The sequence below is a fragment of the Ranitomeya variabilis genome, chromosome 2 (assembly GCF_051348905.1).
Source record: "Ranitomeya variabilis isolate aRanVar5 chromosome 2, aRanVar5.hap1, whole genome shotgun sequence".
NCBI lineage: Eukaryota > Metazoa > Chordata > Amphibia > Anura > Dendrobatidae > Ranitomeya > Ranitomeya variabilis.
Window position 1 is genome coordinate 1075342877 of NC_135233.1, and position 18343 is coordinate 1075361219.

General features: G+C 52.9%; 1 protein-coding gene across 2 annotated transcripts in view; it reads right to left on the reverse strand.

The window, feature by feature from the left end:
- The window catches only part of LOC143808691 (cytochrome P450 2K1-like), a 1051026-nt gene that overhangs the window by 954964 nt on the left and 77719 nt on the right, over positions 1-18343 (reverse strand). The window contains exon 6 of one of the 2 annotated variants that reach the window (XM_077291608.1): positions 2505-2681. The exons of the other annotated variant lie outside the window; for it this stretch is intronic. Within the exon in view, the coding sequence (XP_077147723.1) occupies positions 2505-2681 (177 nt within the window). The remainder of the gene's footprint in view (positions 1-2504; positions 2682-18343) is intronic. 2 annotated transcript variants of the gene reach the window in all.

An 18343-nucleotide genomic window follows, 5' to 3' on the forward strand; every position in this document is an offset into this window, starting at 1 on the left:
CGGCCTACTAAAGGTGAATGTCTGCCCCTGCCTGGTGTTGTCCTCAACTGAATAAAGCTGAGCTTCAACCTTCAGTTCCAAATTACCATTTTTAAAAATGCAATTGGCTGTTCCGGCCTACTAAAGGTATGTGTCTGCCCCTGCCTGGTGTTGTCCTCAACTGAATAAAGCTGAGCTTCTACCTTCTGCCTCTTACTAACTGCTGTTTTTTTAAAAAATTGGCTGTTCCGGCCTACTAAAGGTGTCTGACTGCCCCTGCCTGGTGTTGTCCTCAACTGAATAAAGCTGAGCTTCAACCTTCTGTTCCAAATTACCATTTTTAAAAATGCAATTGGCTGTTCCGGCCTACTAAAGGTGAATGTCTGCCCCTGCCTGGTGTTGTCCTCAACTGAATAAAGCTGAGCTTCTACCTTCTGTTCCAAATTACCATTTTTAAAAATGCAATTGGCTGTTCCGGCCTACTAAAGGTGAATGTCTGCCCCTGCCTGGTGTTGTCCTCAACTGAATAAAGCTGAGCTTCAACCTTCAGTTCCAAATTACCATTTTTAAAAATGCAATTGGCTGTTCCGGCCTACTAAAGGTGTCTGTCTGCCCCTGCCTGGTGTTGTCCTCAACTGAATAAAGCTGAGCTTCAACCTTCAGTTCCAAATTACCATTTTTAAAAATGCAATTGGCTGTTCCGGCCTACTAAAGGTGTCTGTCTGCCCCTGCCTGGTGTTGTCCTCAACTGAATAAAGCTGAGCTTCTACCTTCTGCCTCTTACTAACTGCTGTTTTTTTAAAAAATTGGCTGTTCCGGCCTACTAAAGGTGTCTGTCTGCCCCTGCCTGGTGTTGTCCTCAACTGAATAAAGCTGAGCTTCAACCTTCTGTTCCAAATTACCATTTTTAAAAATGCAATTGGCTGTTCCGGCCTACTAAAGGTGAATGTCTGCCCCTGCCTGGTGTTGTCCTCAACTGAATAAAGCTGAGCTTCTACCTTCTGCCTCTTACTAACTGCTGTTTTTTTTTAAAAATTGGCTGTTCCGGCCTACTAAAGGTGTCTGTCTGCCCCTGCCTGGTGTTGTCCTCAACTGAACAAAGCTGAGCTTCCACATTCTGGCTTTCGCCCTATACTATCAGATATTAAACTGCATTTGGCCTACTAGTGTGGTTATGCCCTTGAAACAGTGTCTGCTGCTCTTGGGTTTGCTACTCCACTGAACAAAGCAATGCCGCCTGTTTAGTCCTGTTACCAATTTTGAACTGCATTTAGCCTACTTTATTCTTTGGCCCTATATCTGTTTCCTCCTCATCCTGCCCATTGCCCAGCCACTGCTAGATGAGTCTGCTGGTACATTGACCTAGACCACTACATTCCCCTTATACTCTACACAGCCAGAATCTGACCCTGCTGAAAGTAAGGTTCCCCTTCCCGCATGTTATACCACCTTACACAGGGACAGAGAGGAAGGTGCAGATGAAAGTGCAGGTTCCTTCATCAGGTGGGGGAGCATACTCGTTGGCGACGTCACTGGCACAGGGCCCCTCAGAGTACGCAAAAGTGTCGCTGCTGGTGGGAGGCGCCCCCGCCATGCAAACACACATCGCTGTACTTTGAGGGGCCCTGTGCCAGTGCCAATGCGAACGAGTGGGCCCCCCCTGCTTGCTCAGGATCACAGCACTTGCAACGTTGAAATACTTACCTTTCCCTGCAACACCGCCGTGACGTAGTCCGCATTTCCTGGGCCCACGAAAAACTTGAGCCGGCCCTACTCCCCCCACAACTTTTGCCAAATGACCCCCAATTCCCTATGCCCAACTATTATTATAAAGTTAATTAAGATTGACAAGCTTCAGAAACAAGAATGGATGTTTTTGGCATTAAAATGGGCACTGTAGGTGTTTTCCTGGCCTCCACTCACTGCCGACTATGCTTCCCCATTGACTTGCATTGGGTTTCGTGTTTCGGTCGATCCCCGACTTTTAGCGATAATCGGCCGACTGCACTCGACTCGACTCTGGACAAAATCGGGTTTCACAAAACCCGACTCGATCTTAAAAAAATGAAAGTCGCTCAACTCTAAGATTTAGGTAGATGATGTTATTGATCCATATCGGGCAACTTGCAAAACCCACTGTGCAGCACAACAGAGGGCAGCAGACTCAGGGGAAGGAAGTGGAGCCTGGCATACCCATGACAGGTATATAATATAAGATATACGGTATTACAGATTTTCATGTTCATACTATTGATTTATGAAGTTAAAATTATTACAACAGTTACTCTTTCCGTTTCCTGTAACATGTAACAGCCCCAGCTACCATGTGCCATTTATAATACTATTTATAAAATTTACACTTTTAAAATATGTTAATGACATCCCAGCAAGTCATATAGTTCCACAACTAGACAAAGTTTTCCTACAGTCTTATACAAAATAAAACTAAATTGTGTTTTCAAAATGAATTATGCCAGACGACAAGCTCAGATCTGCCACACATGTAACAGTATGTATATTAGTACCTCTCGTTGTTTCACCAAGAACGAGTCGATAAGATTCCTCTGGTCATTTACATCCAGTTGTTCCCTGTGCTTGGTGAAGGTCTCTCGAATGAATTTTTGCATATCATTTAGGTTCAAGCGCACCTCTTCAGCCACATTCGTAAACCAGCGCATCACAGATGGATATGTGTTATAAAGCTGCACAGAAAAAATAGATGACCTTTGTATTTCTATTTCAAACAAGGTATATTTCTAAAACTCTTATCCACTTATACACAAGATAGTTGCTGTTGTTTTCTTTTACTTGAAAAAGATGGCACTCCAGTGTTGAAATGCAATGTGGAAATAAAAACCTTCAACTCATTTTGGCCCTAAGCATTCATCATTACAGCAGCGCAGCCTCATATTGTGTTATCTACCAAGTTGGTCAACCTATTCCATGGCAGATATCATATGACAAAAGGATTTGGCATGTTGGAGTTACATAATTTATAACAATTTTTAAAGATATCCAGCATCTTAAAGCTGCATTTTCCCAGATTCCATAAATCTGGGAATTTGTGATGGTGGGGAAGTGTGGTTTCAGTGTAAGAAGGAGAACCGGTCTGGGGGTACCTTTCTTGTGCCGGGTCCGGAACTGTTGGGGCTGTCTCCTCTGTTGTCCAGAAGAAAGCTAAAGTAACCAGACCAACCTTTGCACTGGCTGACAGAGGACATGGCTAGATATTACCATGGGCAGCGCAGTGCACGGGAACAGACAATGTTGGTGGTAAGACAGAGTGCGTGGCTGAGGAGAGTGAGGGCTCCTGCTCCCGAGCTCATTAGCAGCACAGGTCCGCGCCCAGGCGTATCAGACACCTACCGCAGCGACTCTGACCAGAAGCCTGCCATGTGCAGGTCACGTGCTCCTGCACATCCAGGTGCCACTCGCTCTGCAACAGTCAGTGCTGCATGCATACCATCTAAAAGAGACTGTGACTGTGACCGAGTACTTCTTACTGAACCCCTGGTGCTTAATCGTTGAGTCTCGCTTAACTCTGTCAGGACAGTGGCCGGTGCCCTGCTGGCCACAGGAGTCTATGTACTGAAGATCCCGTATGATGCTTCAAAGACTCAATGTTGCCAGCCGGGCAAGTATCATCACTTTCTTCAGGACCCCACCAGATCTACGTCGTGCCGACGGCTTTTGGCGCCATCATCTGCTCTGAGACCTTTTCTGTCAGGAAGACATCTGATTGATAAGTGACTCCTTAAGAATGACTTTTACTCATTACTACTATGTTGACTCCCCCCAACCAAACCCCTGTATTCCCTATACTGTCGGTTATTTACCACACATTTTGCCTATCTCCCTGTATGTAGTATCTCTCTGTAAAGCAAAACCTGTTAACTAGTGTTGAGCATTCCGATACCGCAAGTATCGGGTATCGGCCGATACTTGCGGTATCGGAATTCCGATACTTGCCGCGTATCGGATACCGGAATCGGAAGTTCCAAGATTCAAAATGCAGAAATTCAGCCAATGAGAATGATTCCAAGTGTGGGCACATCCTGTTTAGCATGGAGGGCATGAAACTACTGGCAAGGCTGTGATTGGCTGCTGAAATGATGTCATGATGCAGTTTAAAAGTCGCTGGCGCCATTTTGCGATCACTCTGCTGTGAATTCAGTTAGTGACAGGACGCTGTTTGCTGACTGAGGGACAGTTTAGAGATAGCGATTTGCTTCTTTGTGCTTTCCAAAGGCTAATTTAGCAACCGCTGTGTTCACCTACTATTCACCTTGCTTTTGCCTTGTAGCGCTGTTTTCACAGCGATCTGCAAGGTCTGTGTGTGTGTGTGTGTGTGAGTGCAGCCCACTCTCTAGTCTGAGTGCAGCCACATAGGCCATCCATAGCTGGTTGTATTCAGTTCAGGGAGGGTGGTTCATTGCCTCATACTGTTCTTTTTTTTTTTTTTTTCAAGTAGTGTAGTCTGCTGCTAATTTATTCAAAAAAATCCTATTAGTGTCTTTCCACCTGTCTCCAGCTAATTTGTGGAAAAACACTACATAGGATAACATAGAGGAGGGTTTTTGGGCCTTGCAGCGCCGTTTACGGCTGTCTGCACGGTCTCCGTGTGACTGCAGCTCGCCCTGTAGTCTGTGAGCAGCCATAGCCTGGTTGTCTCCAGCTCAGGGTTGTTCACTGCGTCATACCGCCAAATCAATTTTCATTTTGTTTTAAGTAGTGCAGGCTGCTGCACATTTTTTCCAAAAATTCCTATTAGTGTCTTTCCACCCGTCTCCAGCTAATTTGTGGAAAAACACCACATAGGATAACGTAGAGGAGGGTTTTTGGGCCTTGCAGCGCCGTTTACGGCTGTCTGCACGGTCTCCGTGTGACTGCAGCTCGCCCTGTAGTCTGTGAGCAGCCATAGCCTGGTTGTCTCCAGCTCAGGGTTGTTCACTGCGTCATACCGCCAAATCAATTTTCATTTTGTTTTAAGTAGTGCAGGCTGCTGCACATTTTTTAAAAAAAATCCTATTAGTGTCTTTCCACCCATCTCCAGCTAACTTGTGGAAAAACACTACATAGGATAACGTAGAGGAGGGTTTTTGGGCCTTGCAGCGCCGTTTACGTCTGTCTGCACGGTCTCCGTGTGACTGCAGCTCTATCCGTTGTCAGTTCAGCCCCACAAAAATAAATAAATAATAAAGTTCACCAAACACACCAGTTACACCACTTTACATTTGTGTAGGCCACATTAGCTCATATTAAAGTCTAGTCCACACTTTAGAAAATTAGTGTTTCTTATACCTGTTAGGAGGAGTTGCTCAGGAATAAGCACACAAAGCCGTTAGTACTTTTCTGCTTATCTTTATCAGTCAACCAAGATGAAGAAGGCAGTGAGTAAGGCACGTGGGCGTGGGCGCGGAGCAGGGAGGGGACGTGGGGATTCTGTGCCTGCTGCGGGCACCGGTGACTCATCAGCACCCACTTTCACCAGGCAACAGTCGTTCATGCGCAGCTTTGTGTCAGAGCGCCGTACACCGCTGCTGCGTGAAGACCAAATTGAAGCCGTTGTCGGATGGATGGCAGCTAATGCATCAACTTCAATTAGTGCCACATCCTCTCAGACACAGAGCACTGGAGAGCAGCCATCTGTCTCTTCACCACCTGCCAAATTGCCCAGGCAGACAGAGAGCCCAGGACAGGAGCCGTCTCTACTTCTGTTCTCTGAATCTCTTGGCTTGGAAACAGGGGGCCAGCCAAGCAGCATTGGAGAAATGGAAGAAGAGGCAGGGTGCAGTGATGCCCAACAGCTTTTTCTCTCTTCCTCTGAAGAGGCGGGTGGGCCAGTGGCTCCGGTCACCACATCGCAGGCCGCATCAGCTGATGATGACACTCAGGTGCCACTTACTGGTGCGTGCTCTGCTGCTGAGACTACCCAGGAGGAGCAGTTGGGGGCAGAGGGTAGTGTAGATGATGAGGTCCTTGACCCATCTTGGCGTGAGGGACAGGAAGGTGGTGGGAGCAGCTCTGAGGAAGAGATTCCCCGTACGGCCCAAAGAGGGAGAGGGAGGGGGAAGACTGCGGATCCTGCAGCCTCCGCTTTGGCACCCGTTAGGAGCATGTCTCTTCCAAAAGCCAAAAAGGGCGCTCCCAAGACTTGCAGTGCCTGGTCCTTTTTTGACACAGTTGCAGATGACATTTGCTATGTCAGATGCAAGGTGTGTCATCAAAAAGTCAAAAGAGGTCGAAATGTCAGCAACCTCAATACCTCCAACATGTGGAAACATGTGTGCAACAGGCACCCGGCGGAGTTAGAAAAACACACTGAAGAGCTAGGCCAACCAACAGCGGCAGCTACCACCTCTTCAGCTCGTGTTGCCTCTTCCTCTAGCTCACACGCAGCTGGTTCGGCTTCCTCCCAGGATCGCCGTGGAAGAACCTCTGGCCCTGTTGTCCAGAGACCCGCTGTAATTCCACCCGCAGCACCACTTTCCCAGTCATCCACACACTCCCAGCCCAGTCTACAGCCATCGGTAGTACAGGCATGGGAGAAAAGGCGGCCTTTCTCGTCAAACCACCCACGAGCACAGGCTCTGACTGCAGGCATTGCCAAACTTCTGTCACTGGAAATGCTGTCATTCAGGCTGGTGGAGACTGACAGCTTCCGTGACTTGATGTCATTGGCAGTCCCACAGTACAATGTGCCCAGCCACTTTTACTTCAGCAGGCAAGCCGTCCCTGCCCTGCACAAGCATGTGGAGGGACACATAAAACACGCGCTACTGAACGCCGTCAGTAGCAAGGTCCACCTCACCACCGATGCGTGGACCAGTCAACATGGACAGGGGCGATACCTTTCCCTCACTGCCCATTGGGTTAATGTCGTTGAGCCGGGTACAGACCGTGCGAGTGGCGCAGGACGTGTCCTGCCCACTCCAAGGATTGCAGGAATCCATTCTGTACGCATTGACTCCTCCTCTTACACCAGTTCCTCAGAATCATCGCTGCAGGAGCCGTCACAGTCCACCTCCACATGGACCCGTGATGAACGTGTACCTGTTACGACCGACATGAGCACAGCCGTGGCCAAACGTCAACAGGCCGTCTTGAAATTAATTTTTTTGGGGAATCGTAGCCACACAGCGCAGGAGCTCTGGAATGCCATCAAGCAGGAGAGCGATGTGTGGTTTGTGCCAGCGAATCTCCAGCCAGGCATGGTAGTGTGTGATAATGGCCGAAATCTGGTGGCAGCTCTGGGCCTCGGCAACCTCACTCACATCCCATGTCTGGCACATGTGCTCAATTTGGTCGTGCAGAGCTTTTTGAGGGACTATCCGGATCTTGATGCACTGCTGCACAAGGTCCGCCTAGAGTGTGCTCACTTGCGGCGTTCCAGCACGGCAAAAGCGCGCATTGCGGCTCTGCAGCGCCGACACCGCCTGCCGGAACATCGCATCATATGTGACCTACCTACCAGGTGGAATTCCACGTTACATATGTTGGAGCGGTTGTGTGAGCAGCAGCAAGCTGTAATGGAGTACCAGCTGCTTCAGGCGCAAAGAAGTCGCACTCAGCGCCGTACAGACTTCACAACCACAGAGTGGGCCACTATGAATGACGTCTGCCAGGTTTTGCGTCCCTTTGATTATTCCACGCAGATGGCGAGTGCAGATGATGCACTAGTCAGCATGACTGTCCCCCTTATCTGCCTGCTTGAAAAATCACTGCAAGAGCTAAGGGATGATGTTGTGGAAGAGGTGGAGGATGAGGATTCACCATTTCCATCATCTTCTGGACAGTCAGCGCCACGTGGTTCCTCACAAACGCGTAGGCAGGGGACAGTTTGTGAGGAGGATGAGGAGGAGTCAATGGAGGAGGAAGACATCCGTCCAGAGGAGGGAGTTACCGAATTGTCCAGTACTCAGTGTGTACAGCGAGGGTGGGGTGATGACGAGCGGGCAGAGATCACGCCTCCAGCAGGGGACAGCGTTTCTTGGGCAGTTGGCAGTCTGCAGCACATGGTGGATTACATGCTGCAGTGCCTGAGAAACGACCGCCGCATCGCCCACATTCTCAACATGTCTGATTATTGGGTGTTCACCCTCCTCGATCCTCGCTACCGGGACAACGTAGAAAGCCTCATCACACCGTTGAACCGGGAGCGAAAAATGCGGGAGTACCAAGACACACTGGTCAATTCCATCATCTTCTCCATTCCAACTGAGAGAAGTGCTGCTAGTGCATTCCAAAGCAGCTCAGTGCGTCCAGGCAGTGGTGGAGGCTCTGCACAAAGAGGGAGCAGAAGCAGTGCCTCTGCCCAAGGCAAGACCAGTATGGCCCAACTGTGGCACAGTTTTCTGTGCCCGCCACAAAAGTCTACACCATCACAGACGGCTCCAGTCAGCAGGAGGCAACGGTTCCGTCAGATGGTGACAGACTACATGTCTTGCCCTCTTGCTGTACTCCCAGACGGCTCTTCCCCTTTCAAGTTTTGGGTCTCAAAGCTGGATACATGGCCAGAGCTAAGCCAGTATGCATTGGAGGTGCTGTCTTGCCCTGCGGCCAGTGTATTATCGGAACGTGTCTTTAGTGCTGCAGGTGGTGTACTAACTGACCGTCGCATGCGACTATCCTCCGATAATGTTGACCGGCTTACTTTCCTGAAAATGAACAAGGCCTGGATCTCGCAGGAATTTGCCACTCCTCCTCCTGATTAAATAATTAGGTCACTGTATACGTTATCCAGGTCTCCTGTTGTGTTCATCTTTCTACCACCCGAACTTAAATTCCTGGGCTCCAACACCGCCAGTTGAGGCTCAGAAGTGCCGTCTGCACAGTCAAAACATACGACCCAGTGTTATTGGGTTTCAGTAACGTCAGCTGATCCCCAGCTATGTAGCCGGCAATGTGTCATGCGACCGCCACGCTGACACAACAACTAAAATGTAAGGGAATCTGTCCCCCCCCCCCAAGGCGTTTGTTACTGAAAGAGCCTCCTTGTGCAGCAGTAATGCTGCAGAAGGAAAAGGTAGCTATTTTGGTTTAGCTCCTTGCACACGCAGAACTTAACACTTATAAAATGTGTCCACTGATACCGTAAAACCGTCCCGGAGGTGGGACTTTCCTTCGTAATATGACGCAGCACAGCCGTCATTCCTCCCCCCCCGGCGCCGCGCCCCGGCTCCTCAGCGTAGTTTGATTCCGTCCCGGAGCCTGCGCTGTTATGTTATCCCGTGGCCAGGCACACTTAGCGCTGCCCGTCTTCTGGCATCATTTGGTGTCAGTATGGCTGCGCCTGTGCGGCCGCGCTGGCCGAGGGCCCGCCTCGCAGTGTCTTCTGATTTAATCCCACTGGGGGCCTGGGATCCATGGACATGCGCAGTGCATATCTGAACCTCCACCTCTCACTCATCTCCCTACGGCTTCTTCAGACTGTTCGGTGTCAGCTGGTCCCTAATAGCATGCCACGGCCGTGACACCGCACAGTCTTAAGAAGCCGTAGGGAGGGGAGTGAGAGGCGAGGATATGCACTGCGCATGGCCATGGATCCCAGGCCCCCAGTGGGATAAAATCAGAAGACACTGCGAGGCGGGCTCTCGGCCAGCGCGGCCGCACAGGCGCAGCCAGCCTGACACCAAATGATGTCAGAAGATGGGCAGCGCTAAGTGTGCCTGGCCAAGGGATAACATAACAGCGCAGGCTCCGGGACGGAATCAAACTATGCTGAGGAGCCGGGGCGCGGCGCCCGGGGGGGAGGAATGACGGCTGTGCTGCGTCATATTACGAAGGAAAGTCCTACCTCCAGGACGGTTTCACGGTTTCAGGGGACACATTTTATAAGTGTTTAGTTCTGTGTTTGCAAGGAGCATGATGAAAAGAGCCACCTTTTCCTTTTGCATCTTTTGTGCTGCACAAGCTGGCTCTTTCAGCTACAAACGCCTTGGGGGGGGTTAAAGGTTCCCTTTCGACTTTCTCAGGCTTCGGCCTACATTGTGTTCCTCTGCTTTTCCACCTGTCCCTGGGCTCCAACACCGCTAGTTGCCGTCCAGAAGTGCTGTCCGCACAGTCCCAACAGTCGCTCCTCTGTTATTGGGGTTCAGTAACGTCAGCTGTTCCCCTGCTGTGTGTGTGGCAATCCCTCCTACCTCCTCCAGCTCCTCCTCCTCCACCTGTCCCTGGGCTCCAACACCGCTAGTTGCCGTCCAGAAGTGCTGTCCGCACAGTCCCGACAGTCCCTCCTCTGTTATTGGGGTTCAGTAACGTCAGCTGTTCCCCTGCTGTGTGTGTGGCAATCCCTCCTACCTCCTCCACCTCCTCCACCTCCACCTGTCCCTGGGCTCCAACACCGCCAGTTGCCGTCCAGAAGTGCTGTACGCGCAGTCCCGACAGTCCCTCCTCTGTTATTGGGGTTCAGTAACGTCAGCTGTTCCCCTGCTGTGTGTGTGGCAATCCCTCCTACCTCCTCCACCTCCTCCACCTCCACCTGTCCCTGGGCTCCAACACCGCCAGTTGCCGTCCAGAAGTGCTGTACGCGCAGTCCCGACAGTCCCTCCTCTGTTATTGGGTTTCAGTAACGTCAGCTGTTCCCCTGCTGTGTGTGGCAATCCCTCCTACCTCCTCCACCTCCTCCTCCTCCACCTGTCCCTGGGCTCCAACACCGCTAGTTGCCGTCCAGAAGTGCTGTCCGCGCAGTCCCGACAGTCCCTCCTCTGTTATTGGGGTTCAGTAACGTCAGCTGTTCCCCTGCTGTGTGTGTGGCAATCCCTCCTACCTCCTCCACCTCCTCCTCCTCCACCTGTCCCTGGGCTCCAACACCGCCAGTTGCCGTCCAGAAGTGCTGTCCGCACAGTCCCGACAGTCCCTCCTCTGTTATTGGGGTTCAGTAACATCAGCTGTTCCCCTGCTGTGTGTGTGGCAATCCCTCCTACCTCCTCCACCTCCTCCTCCACCTGTCCCTGGGCTCCAACACCGCTAGTTGTTGCCTGGTAGTGCTGTACGCACAGAGCCAAACACCTCGCCAATGTGTTAGTGGGGTTCAGTAACGTCAGCTGTTCCCCTGCTGTGTGTGTGGCAATCCCTCCTACCTCCTCCTCCACCTCCTCCTCCTCCACCTGTCCCTGGGCTCCAACACCGCTAGTTGTTGCCTGGTAGTGCTGTACGCACAGAGCCAAACACCTCGCCAATGTGTTAGTGGGGTTCAGTAACGTCAGCTGTTCCCCTGCTGTGTGTGTGGCAATCCCTCCTACCTCCTCCACCTCCTCCTCCTCCACCTGTCCCTGGGCTCCAACACCGCTAGTTGTTGCCTGGTAGTGCTGTACGCACAGAGCCAAACACCTCGCCAATGTGTTAGTGGGGTTCAGTAACGTCAGCTGTTCCCCTGCTGTGTGTGTGGCAATCCCTCCTACCTCCTCCACCTCCTCCTCCTCCACCTGTCCCTGGGCTCCAACACCGCTAGTTGTTGCCTGGTAGTGCTGTACGCACAGAGCCAAACACCTCGCCAATGTGTTAGTGGGGTTCAGTAACGTCAGCTGTTCCCCTGCTGTGTGTGTGGCAATCCCTCCTACCTCCTCCACCTCCTCCTCCTCCACCTGTCCCTGGGCTCCAACACCGCTAGTTGTTGCCTGGTAGTGCTGTACGCACAGAGCCAAACACCTCGCCAATGTGTTAGTGGGGTTCAGTAACGTCAGCTGTTCCCCTGCTGTGTATACGGCAACATGTACTGCGACCGCCACGCAGGCACAACAAGTTAAATTTAAGGGAACCTGTCCCCCCCCCCAGGCGTTTGTTACTGAAGGAGCCACCTTGTGCAGCAGTAATGATGCAAAGGGAAAAAGTGCCTCTTTTCGTGGTGCTCCTTGCACATGCTGAACCTAACACTTATGAAAAGTGTCCCCTCCTACCGTGATACCGTCCGGTAGGTGGAACTTTCCTTTGTGATGTGACGCAGCACAGCCGTCATTCTTACCCCCTTGGCGCCGTGCGCCGCCTCCTCAGCGTTGTTTGAATCAGTCCCGGAGCCTGCGCTGTTAGGTTAGCCCTTGGCCATGCACACATTTTGCGCTGCCCGTCTTCTGACATCATTTGGTGTCAGGCTGGCTGCGCCTGTGCGGCCGCGCTGGCCGAGATCCCGCCTCGTACTGTCTTCTGATTTCATCCCACTGGGGGCCTGAGATCCATGGACATGCGCAGTGCATATCTGAACCTCCACCTCTCACTCATCTCCCTACGGCTTCTTCAAACTGTGCGGTGTCAGCTGGTCCCTAATAGCATGCCATGGCCGTGACACCGCACAGTCTGAAGAAGCCGTAGGGAGGGGAGTGAGAGGCGAGGATATGCACTGCGCATGGCCACGGATCTCAGGCCCCCAGTGGGATGAAATCAGAAGACAGTACGAGGCGGGATCTCGGCCAGCGCGGCCGCACAGGCGCAGCCAGCCTGACACCAAATGATGTCAGAAGACGGGCAACGCAAAATGTGTGCATGGCCAAGGGCTAACCTAACAGCGCAGGCTCCGGGACTGATTCAAACAACGCTGAGGAGGCGGCGAACGGCGCCAAGGGGTTAAGAATGACGGCTGTGCTGCTTCACATCACAAAGGAAAGTTCCACCTACCGGACGGTATCACGGTAGGAGGGGACACTTTTCATAAGTGTTAGGTTCAGCATGTGCAAGGACCATAATTAAAAGAGCTAAGTTTACCTTTTCCAGCATTAGTGCTGTACACGATGGCTCTTTCAGCTACAAACGCCTGGGGGGGGGTAAAGTTTCCCTTTCAACTTGCTCCAGTGCAGGCTTCGGCCTACACTCTGCTCCCTCTCCTCTTCCTGCTGACCCTGGGCTCTAACACCACCAGTTGGGGCCCGGTACTGCTAGCTGCACAGAGAAAAACACCAGCCAATGTGTCAGTGGGGTTCAGCACCACCAGCTGTTCCCCTGCTGTGTAGCCGGCATCGTGTCCTGCAAAAGCCACGCAGACACAAGAACTGAAATTGAAGGAAACCTGTCCCCCCTCCCCCAGGTGTTTCTACGTTTTACAGCCACCTTGTACGACAGTAATGCTGCATGTGTGCAAGGTGGCTCAGAAACTTATTCTCCTTGCCCATGGGGAACTGAACACGTCTAAAATGAGTCCTCTGCGACCATTAAAACGTCCCTCAGGTGTGATTTTCCTTTGTATTGACACGCAACAAGCTCCTTGGTAGCGCTGCCCGTCTTCTGGCATCATTGTTTGGCTGCCTGCGCATCTGCGGCCGCCTTGCTCCACACAACGCCCCTCGGTGTCTTATTTATTTGGGCTGCGAGGGTGTGATTGATGGGCATGAACGGTGCATTTCTTCGCCTGTCCCTCATCTCCTTCCGCCTTCTTCGGACTGTGCGGCTTCATGGCCGTGGCATGCGATAAGGGATCAGCTGACGCCGCATAGTCTGAAGCGGGTGTAAGAAACCAAGCGAGAGGCGAACATATGTACTGCACCAGGCCATGAATCCCAGCCCCGCAGTGTTTTAACAATGTTAAGACACTGCGGGGCTGGGATTCATGGTCATCGCAAACAGCACCGGCCGACATTACATGATGTCAGAGGATGGGCTGCGCTAACAGCGCAAGGCCAAGGGATAACACGACAGCGCAGACTCCTGTGCAACAAATAACGATGCTCAGGAGGCCGCGCCAAGCACCAAGGTGGCATTTTTGCCAGCTGTACTGCGTCTCTTTACGAAGGGAACTCACGCCTCAAAATCAGTTTGACTGTGTAAGGGCCTAAATGTTGTACGTGTTCCTTTCAGCGTGTGCAAGGAGCAAAATTAAAAGAGCAACCTTTGACTTGTGCAGCATTACTGCTGCATAAGCTGTGGCTCTTCTAGTTTGTAACCCCTGAGGGGGGGTTAAAGGTTACCTTTGAAATCGGTTCAATTAGGCTTCGGCCTACACTCTGCTCCACCAGCAGAGCCCGGGCTCCAACAACGCTAGTTGCAGTCCGGAGGTGCTGGCTGCACAGAGCCAAACACCTCGCCAATGTGTCAGTGGGGTTCAGCACCGCCAGCTGTTCCCCTGCTGTGTAGCCGGCAACGTGTCCTGCGACCGCCACGCAGGCACAACAGACCCAAAGCTGCCGCCAGTGCAGGCTTCGGCCTACACTCCCCTCCCCCTTGCTCCTCCTCCTGCTCCTCCTCCTGCTGACCCTGGGCTCTAACACCGCCAGTTGGGGCCCGGTACTGCTAGCTGCACAGAGAAAAACACCAGCCAATGTGTCAGTGGGGTCCAGCACCGCCAGCTGTTCCCCTGCTGTGCAGCCGGCAACGTGTCCTGCGACCGCCACGCAGGCACAACAGACCCAAAGCTGCCGCCAGTGCAGGCTTCGGCCTACACTCTGCTCCATCTCCTCCTCCTGCTGACCCCGGGCTCTAACACCGCCAGTTGGGGCCCGGTACTGCTAGCTGCACAGAGAAAAACACCAGCCAATGTGTCAGTGGGGTTCAGCACCGCCAGCTGTTCCCCTGCTGTGCAGCCGGCATCGTGTCCTGCAAAAGCCACGCAGACACAAGAACTGAAATTGAAGGGAACCTGTCCCCCCTCCCCCAGGTGTTTGTACGTTTTTAAGGCCACCTTGTACAGCGGTAATGCTGCATGTGTGCAAGGTGGCTCATAAATGTATTCTCCTCGCACATGTGGAACTGAAAACACGTCTAAAATGTGTCCTCTGTGTGACCATTTAACCGTCCCGGTGGTGTGACTTTCCTTTGTAATGACACGCTGCAACCCCCTTGGTAGCGCTGCCCGTCTTCTGGCATCATTGTTTGGCTGCCTGCGCCTCTGCGGCCGCCCTGACCCACACAACGCCCCTCGGTGTCTTATTTATTGGGACTGCGAGGGTGTGATTGATGGCCATGAGCAGTGCATATCTTCGCCTGTTGTCACTCATCTCCTTCCGCCTTCTTCAGACTGTGCGGCTTCATGGCCGCGGCATGCGATAAGGGATCAGCTGACGCCGCACAGTCTGAAGCGGGTGTAAGGACCCGAGTGCGAGAGGCGAACATATGTGCTGCGCCAGGCCATGAATCCCAGCCCCGCAGTGTTTTAACAATGTTAAGACACTGCGGGGCTGGGATTCATGGTCATCGCGAACCGCACCGGCCGACATTAAATGAGGTCAGAAGATGGGCAGCGCTAACAGCGCTAGGCCGGGGGATAACACGACAGCGCAGACTCCTGTACAGCAAATAACAACGCTCAGGAGGCTGCACCAGCACCAAGGTGGGATTCTTGACATCTGTGCTGCGTCTCATTACAAAGGGAACTCGCGCCTCCAACACAGTTTGACTGTATAAAGGGCTAAATGTTATACGTGTTTCATTCGGCGTGTGCAAGGAGCAAAATTAAAAGAGCAACCTTTGACTTGTGCGGCAACACTGCTGCATAAGCTGTGGCTCTTCTAGTTTGTAACCCCTGAGGGGGGGTTAAAGGTTACCTTTGAAATCGGTTCAATTAGGCTTCGGCCTACACTCTGCTCCACCGGCAGAGCCCGGGCTCCAACAACGCTAGTTGCTGTCCGGAAGTGCTGGCTGCACAGAGCCAAACACCTCGCCAATGTGTCAGTGGGGTTCAGCACCGCCAGCTGTTCCCCTGCTGTGTAGCCGGCAACGTGTCCTGCGACCGCCACGCAGGCACAACAGACCCAAAGCTGCCGCCAGTGCAGGCTTCGGCCTACACTCCCCTCCCCCTTGCTCCTCCTCCTGCTCCTCCTCCTGCTGACCCTGGGCTCTAACACCGCCAGTTGGGGCCCGGTACTGCTAGCTGCACAGAGAAAAACACCAGCCAATGTGTCAGTGGGGTCCAGCACCGCCAGCTGTTCCCCTGCAGTGCAGCCGGCAACGTGTCCTGCGACCGCCACGCAGGCACAACAGACCCAAAGCTGCCGCCAGTGCAGGCTTCGGCCTACACTCTGCTCCATCTCCTCCTCCTGCTGACCCCGGGCTCTAACACCACCAGTTGGGGCCCGGTACTGCTAGCTGCACAGAGAAAAACACCAGCCAATGTGTCAGTGGGGTTCAGCACCGCCAGCTGTTCCCCTGCTGTGCAGCCGGCATCGTGTCCTGCAAAAGCCACGCAGACACAAGAACTGAAATTGAAGGGAACCTGTCCCCCCTCCCCCAGGCGTTTGTACGTTTTTAAGGCCACCTTGTACAGCGGTAATGCTGCATGTGTGCAAGGTGGCTCATAAACGTATTCTCCTCGCACATGTGGAACTGAAAACACGTCTAAAATGTGTCCTCTGTGTGACCATTTAACCGTCCCGGTGGTGTGACTTTCCTTTGTAATGACACGCTGCAACCCCCTTGGTAGCGCTGCCCGTCTTCTGGCATCATTGTTTGGCTGCCTGCGCCTCTGCGGCCGCCCTGACCCACACAACGCCCCTCGGTGTCTTATTTATTGGGACTGCGAGGGTGTGATTGATGGCCATGAGCAGTGCATATCTTCGCCTGTTGTCACTCATCTCCTTCCGCCTTCTTCAGACTGTGCGGCTTCATGGCCGCGGCATGCGATAAGGGATCAGCTGACGCCGCACAGTCTGAAGCGGGTGTAAGGACCCGAGTGCGAGAGGCGAACATATGTGCTGCGCCAGGCCATGAATCCCAGCCCCGCAGTGTTTTAACAATGTTAAGACACTGCGGGGCTGGGATTCATGGTCATCGCGAACCGCACCGGCCGACATTAAATGAGGTCAGAAGATGGGCAGCGCTAACAGCGCTAGGCCGGGGGATAACACGACAGCGCAGACTCCTGTACAGCAAATAACAACGCTCAGGAGGCTGCACCCAGCACCAAGGTGGGATTCTTGACATCTGTGCTGCGTCTCATTACAAAGGGAACTCGCGCCTCCAACACAGTTTGACTGTATAAAGGGCTAAATGTTATACGTGTTTCATTCGGCGTGTGCAAGGAGCAAAATTAAAAGAGCAACCTTTGACTTGTGCGGCAACACTGCTGCATAAGCTGTGGCTCTTCTAGTTTGTAACCCCTGAGGGGGGGTTAAAGGTTACCTTTGAAATCGGTTCAATTAGGCTTCGGCCTAAACTCTGCTCCACCGGCAGAGCCCGGGCTCCAACAACGCTAGTTGCTGTCCGGAAGTGCTGGCTGCACAGAGCCAAACACCTCGCCAATGTGTCAGTGGGGTTCAGCACCGCCAGCTGTTCCCCTGCTGTGTAGCCGGCAACGTGTCCTGCGACCGCCACGCAGGCACAACAGACCCAAAGCTGCCGCCAGTGCAGGCTTCGGCCTACACTCCCCTCCCCCTTGCTCCTCCTCCTGCTCCTCCTCCTGCTGACCCTGGGCTCTAATACCGCCAGTTGGGGCCCGGTACTGCTAGCTGCACAGAGAAAAACACCAGCCAATGTGTCAGTGGGGTCCAGCACCGCCAGCTGTTCCCCTGCTGTGCAGCCGGCAACGTGTCCTGCGACCGCCACGCAGGCACAACAGACCCAAAGCTGCCGCCAGTGCAGGCTTCGGCCTACACTCTGCTCCATCTCCTCCTCCTGCTGACCCCGGGCTCTAACACCGCCAGTTAGGGCCCGGTACTGTCAGCTGCACAGAGAAAAACACCAGCCAATGTGTCAGTGGGGTTCAGCACCGCCAGCTGTTCCCCTGCTGTGCAGCCGGCATCGTGTCCTGCAAAAGCCACGCAGACACAAGAACTGAAATTGAAGGGAACCTGTCCCCCCTCCCCCAGGCATTTGTACGTTTTTAAGGCCACCTTGTACAGCGGTAATGCTGCATGTGTGCAAGGTGGCTCATAAACGTATTCTCCTCGCACATGTGGAACTGAAAACACGTCTAAAATGTGTCCTCTGTGTGACCATTTAACCGTCCCGGTGGTGTGACTTTCCTTTGTAATGACACGCTGCAACCCCCTTGGTAGCGCTGCCCGTCTTCTGGCATCATTGTTTGGCTGCCTGCACCTCTGCGGCCGCCCTGACCCACACAACGCCCCTCGGTGTCTTATTTATTGGGACTCCGAGGGTGTGATTGATGGCCATGAGCAGTGCATATCTTCGCCTGTTGTCACTCATCTCCTTCCGCCTTCTTCAGACTGTGCGGCTTCATGGCCGCGGCATGCGATAAGGGATCAGCTGACGCCGCACAGTCTGAAGCGGGTGTAAGGACCCGAGTGCGAGAGGCGAACATATGTGCTGCGCCAGGCCATGAATCCCAGCCCCGCAGTGTTTTAACAATGTTAAGACACTGCGGGGCTGGGATTCATGGTCATCGCGAACCGCACCGGCCGACATTAAATGAGGTCAGAAGATGGGCAGCGCTAACAGCGCTAGGCCGGGGGATAACACGACAGCGCAGACTCCTGTACAGCAAATA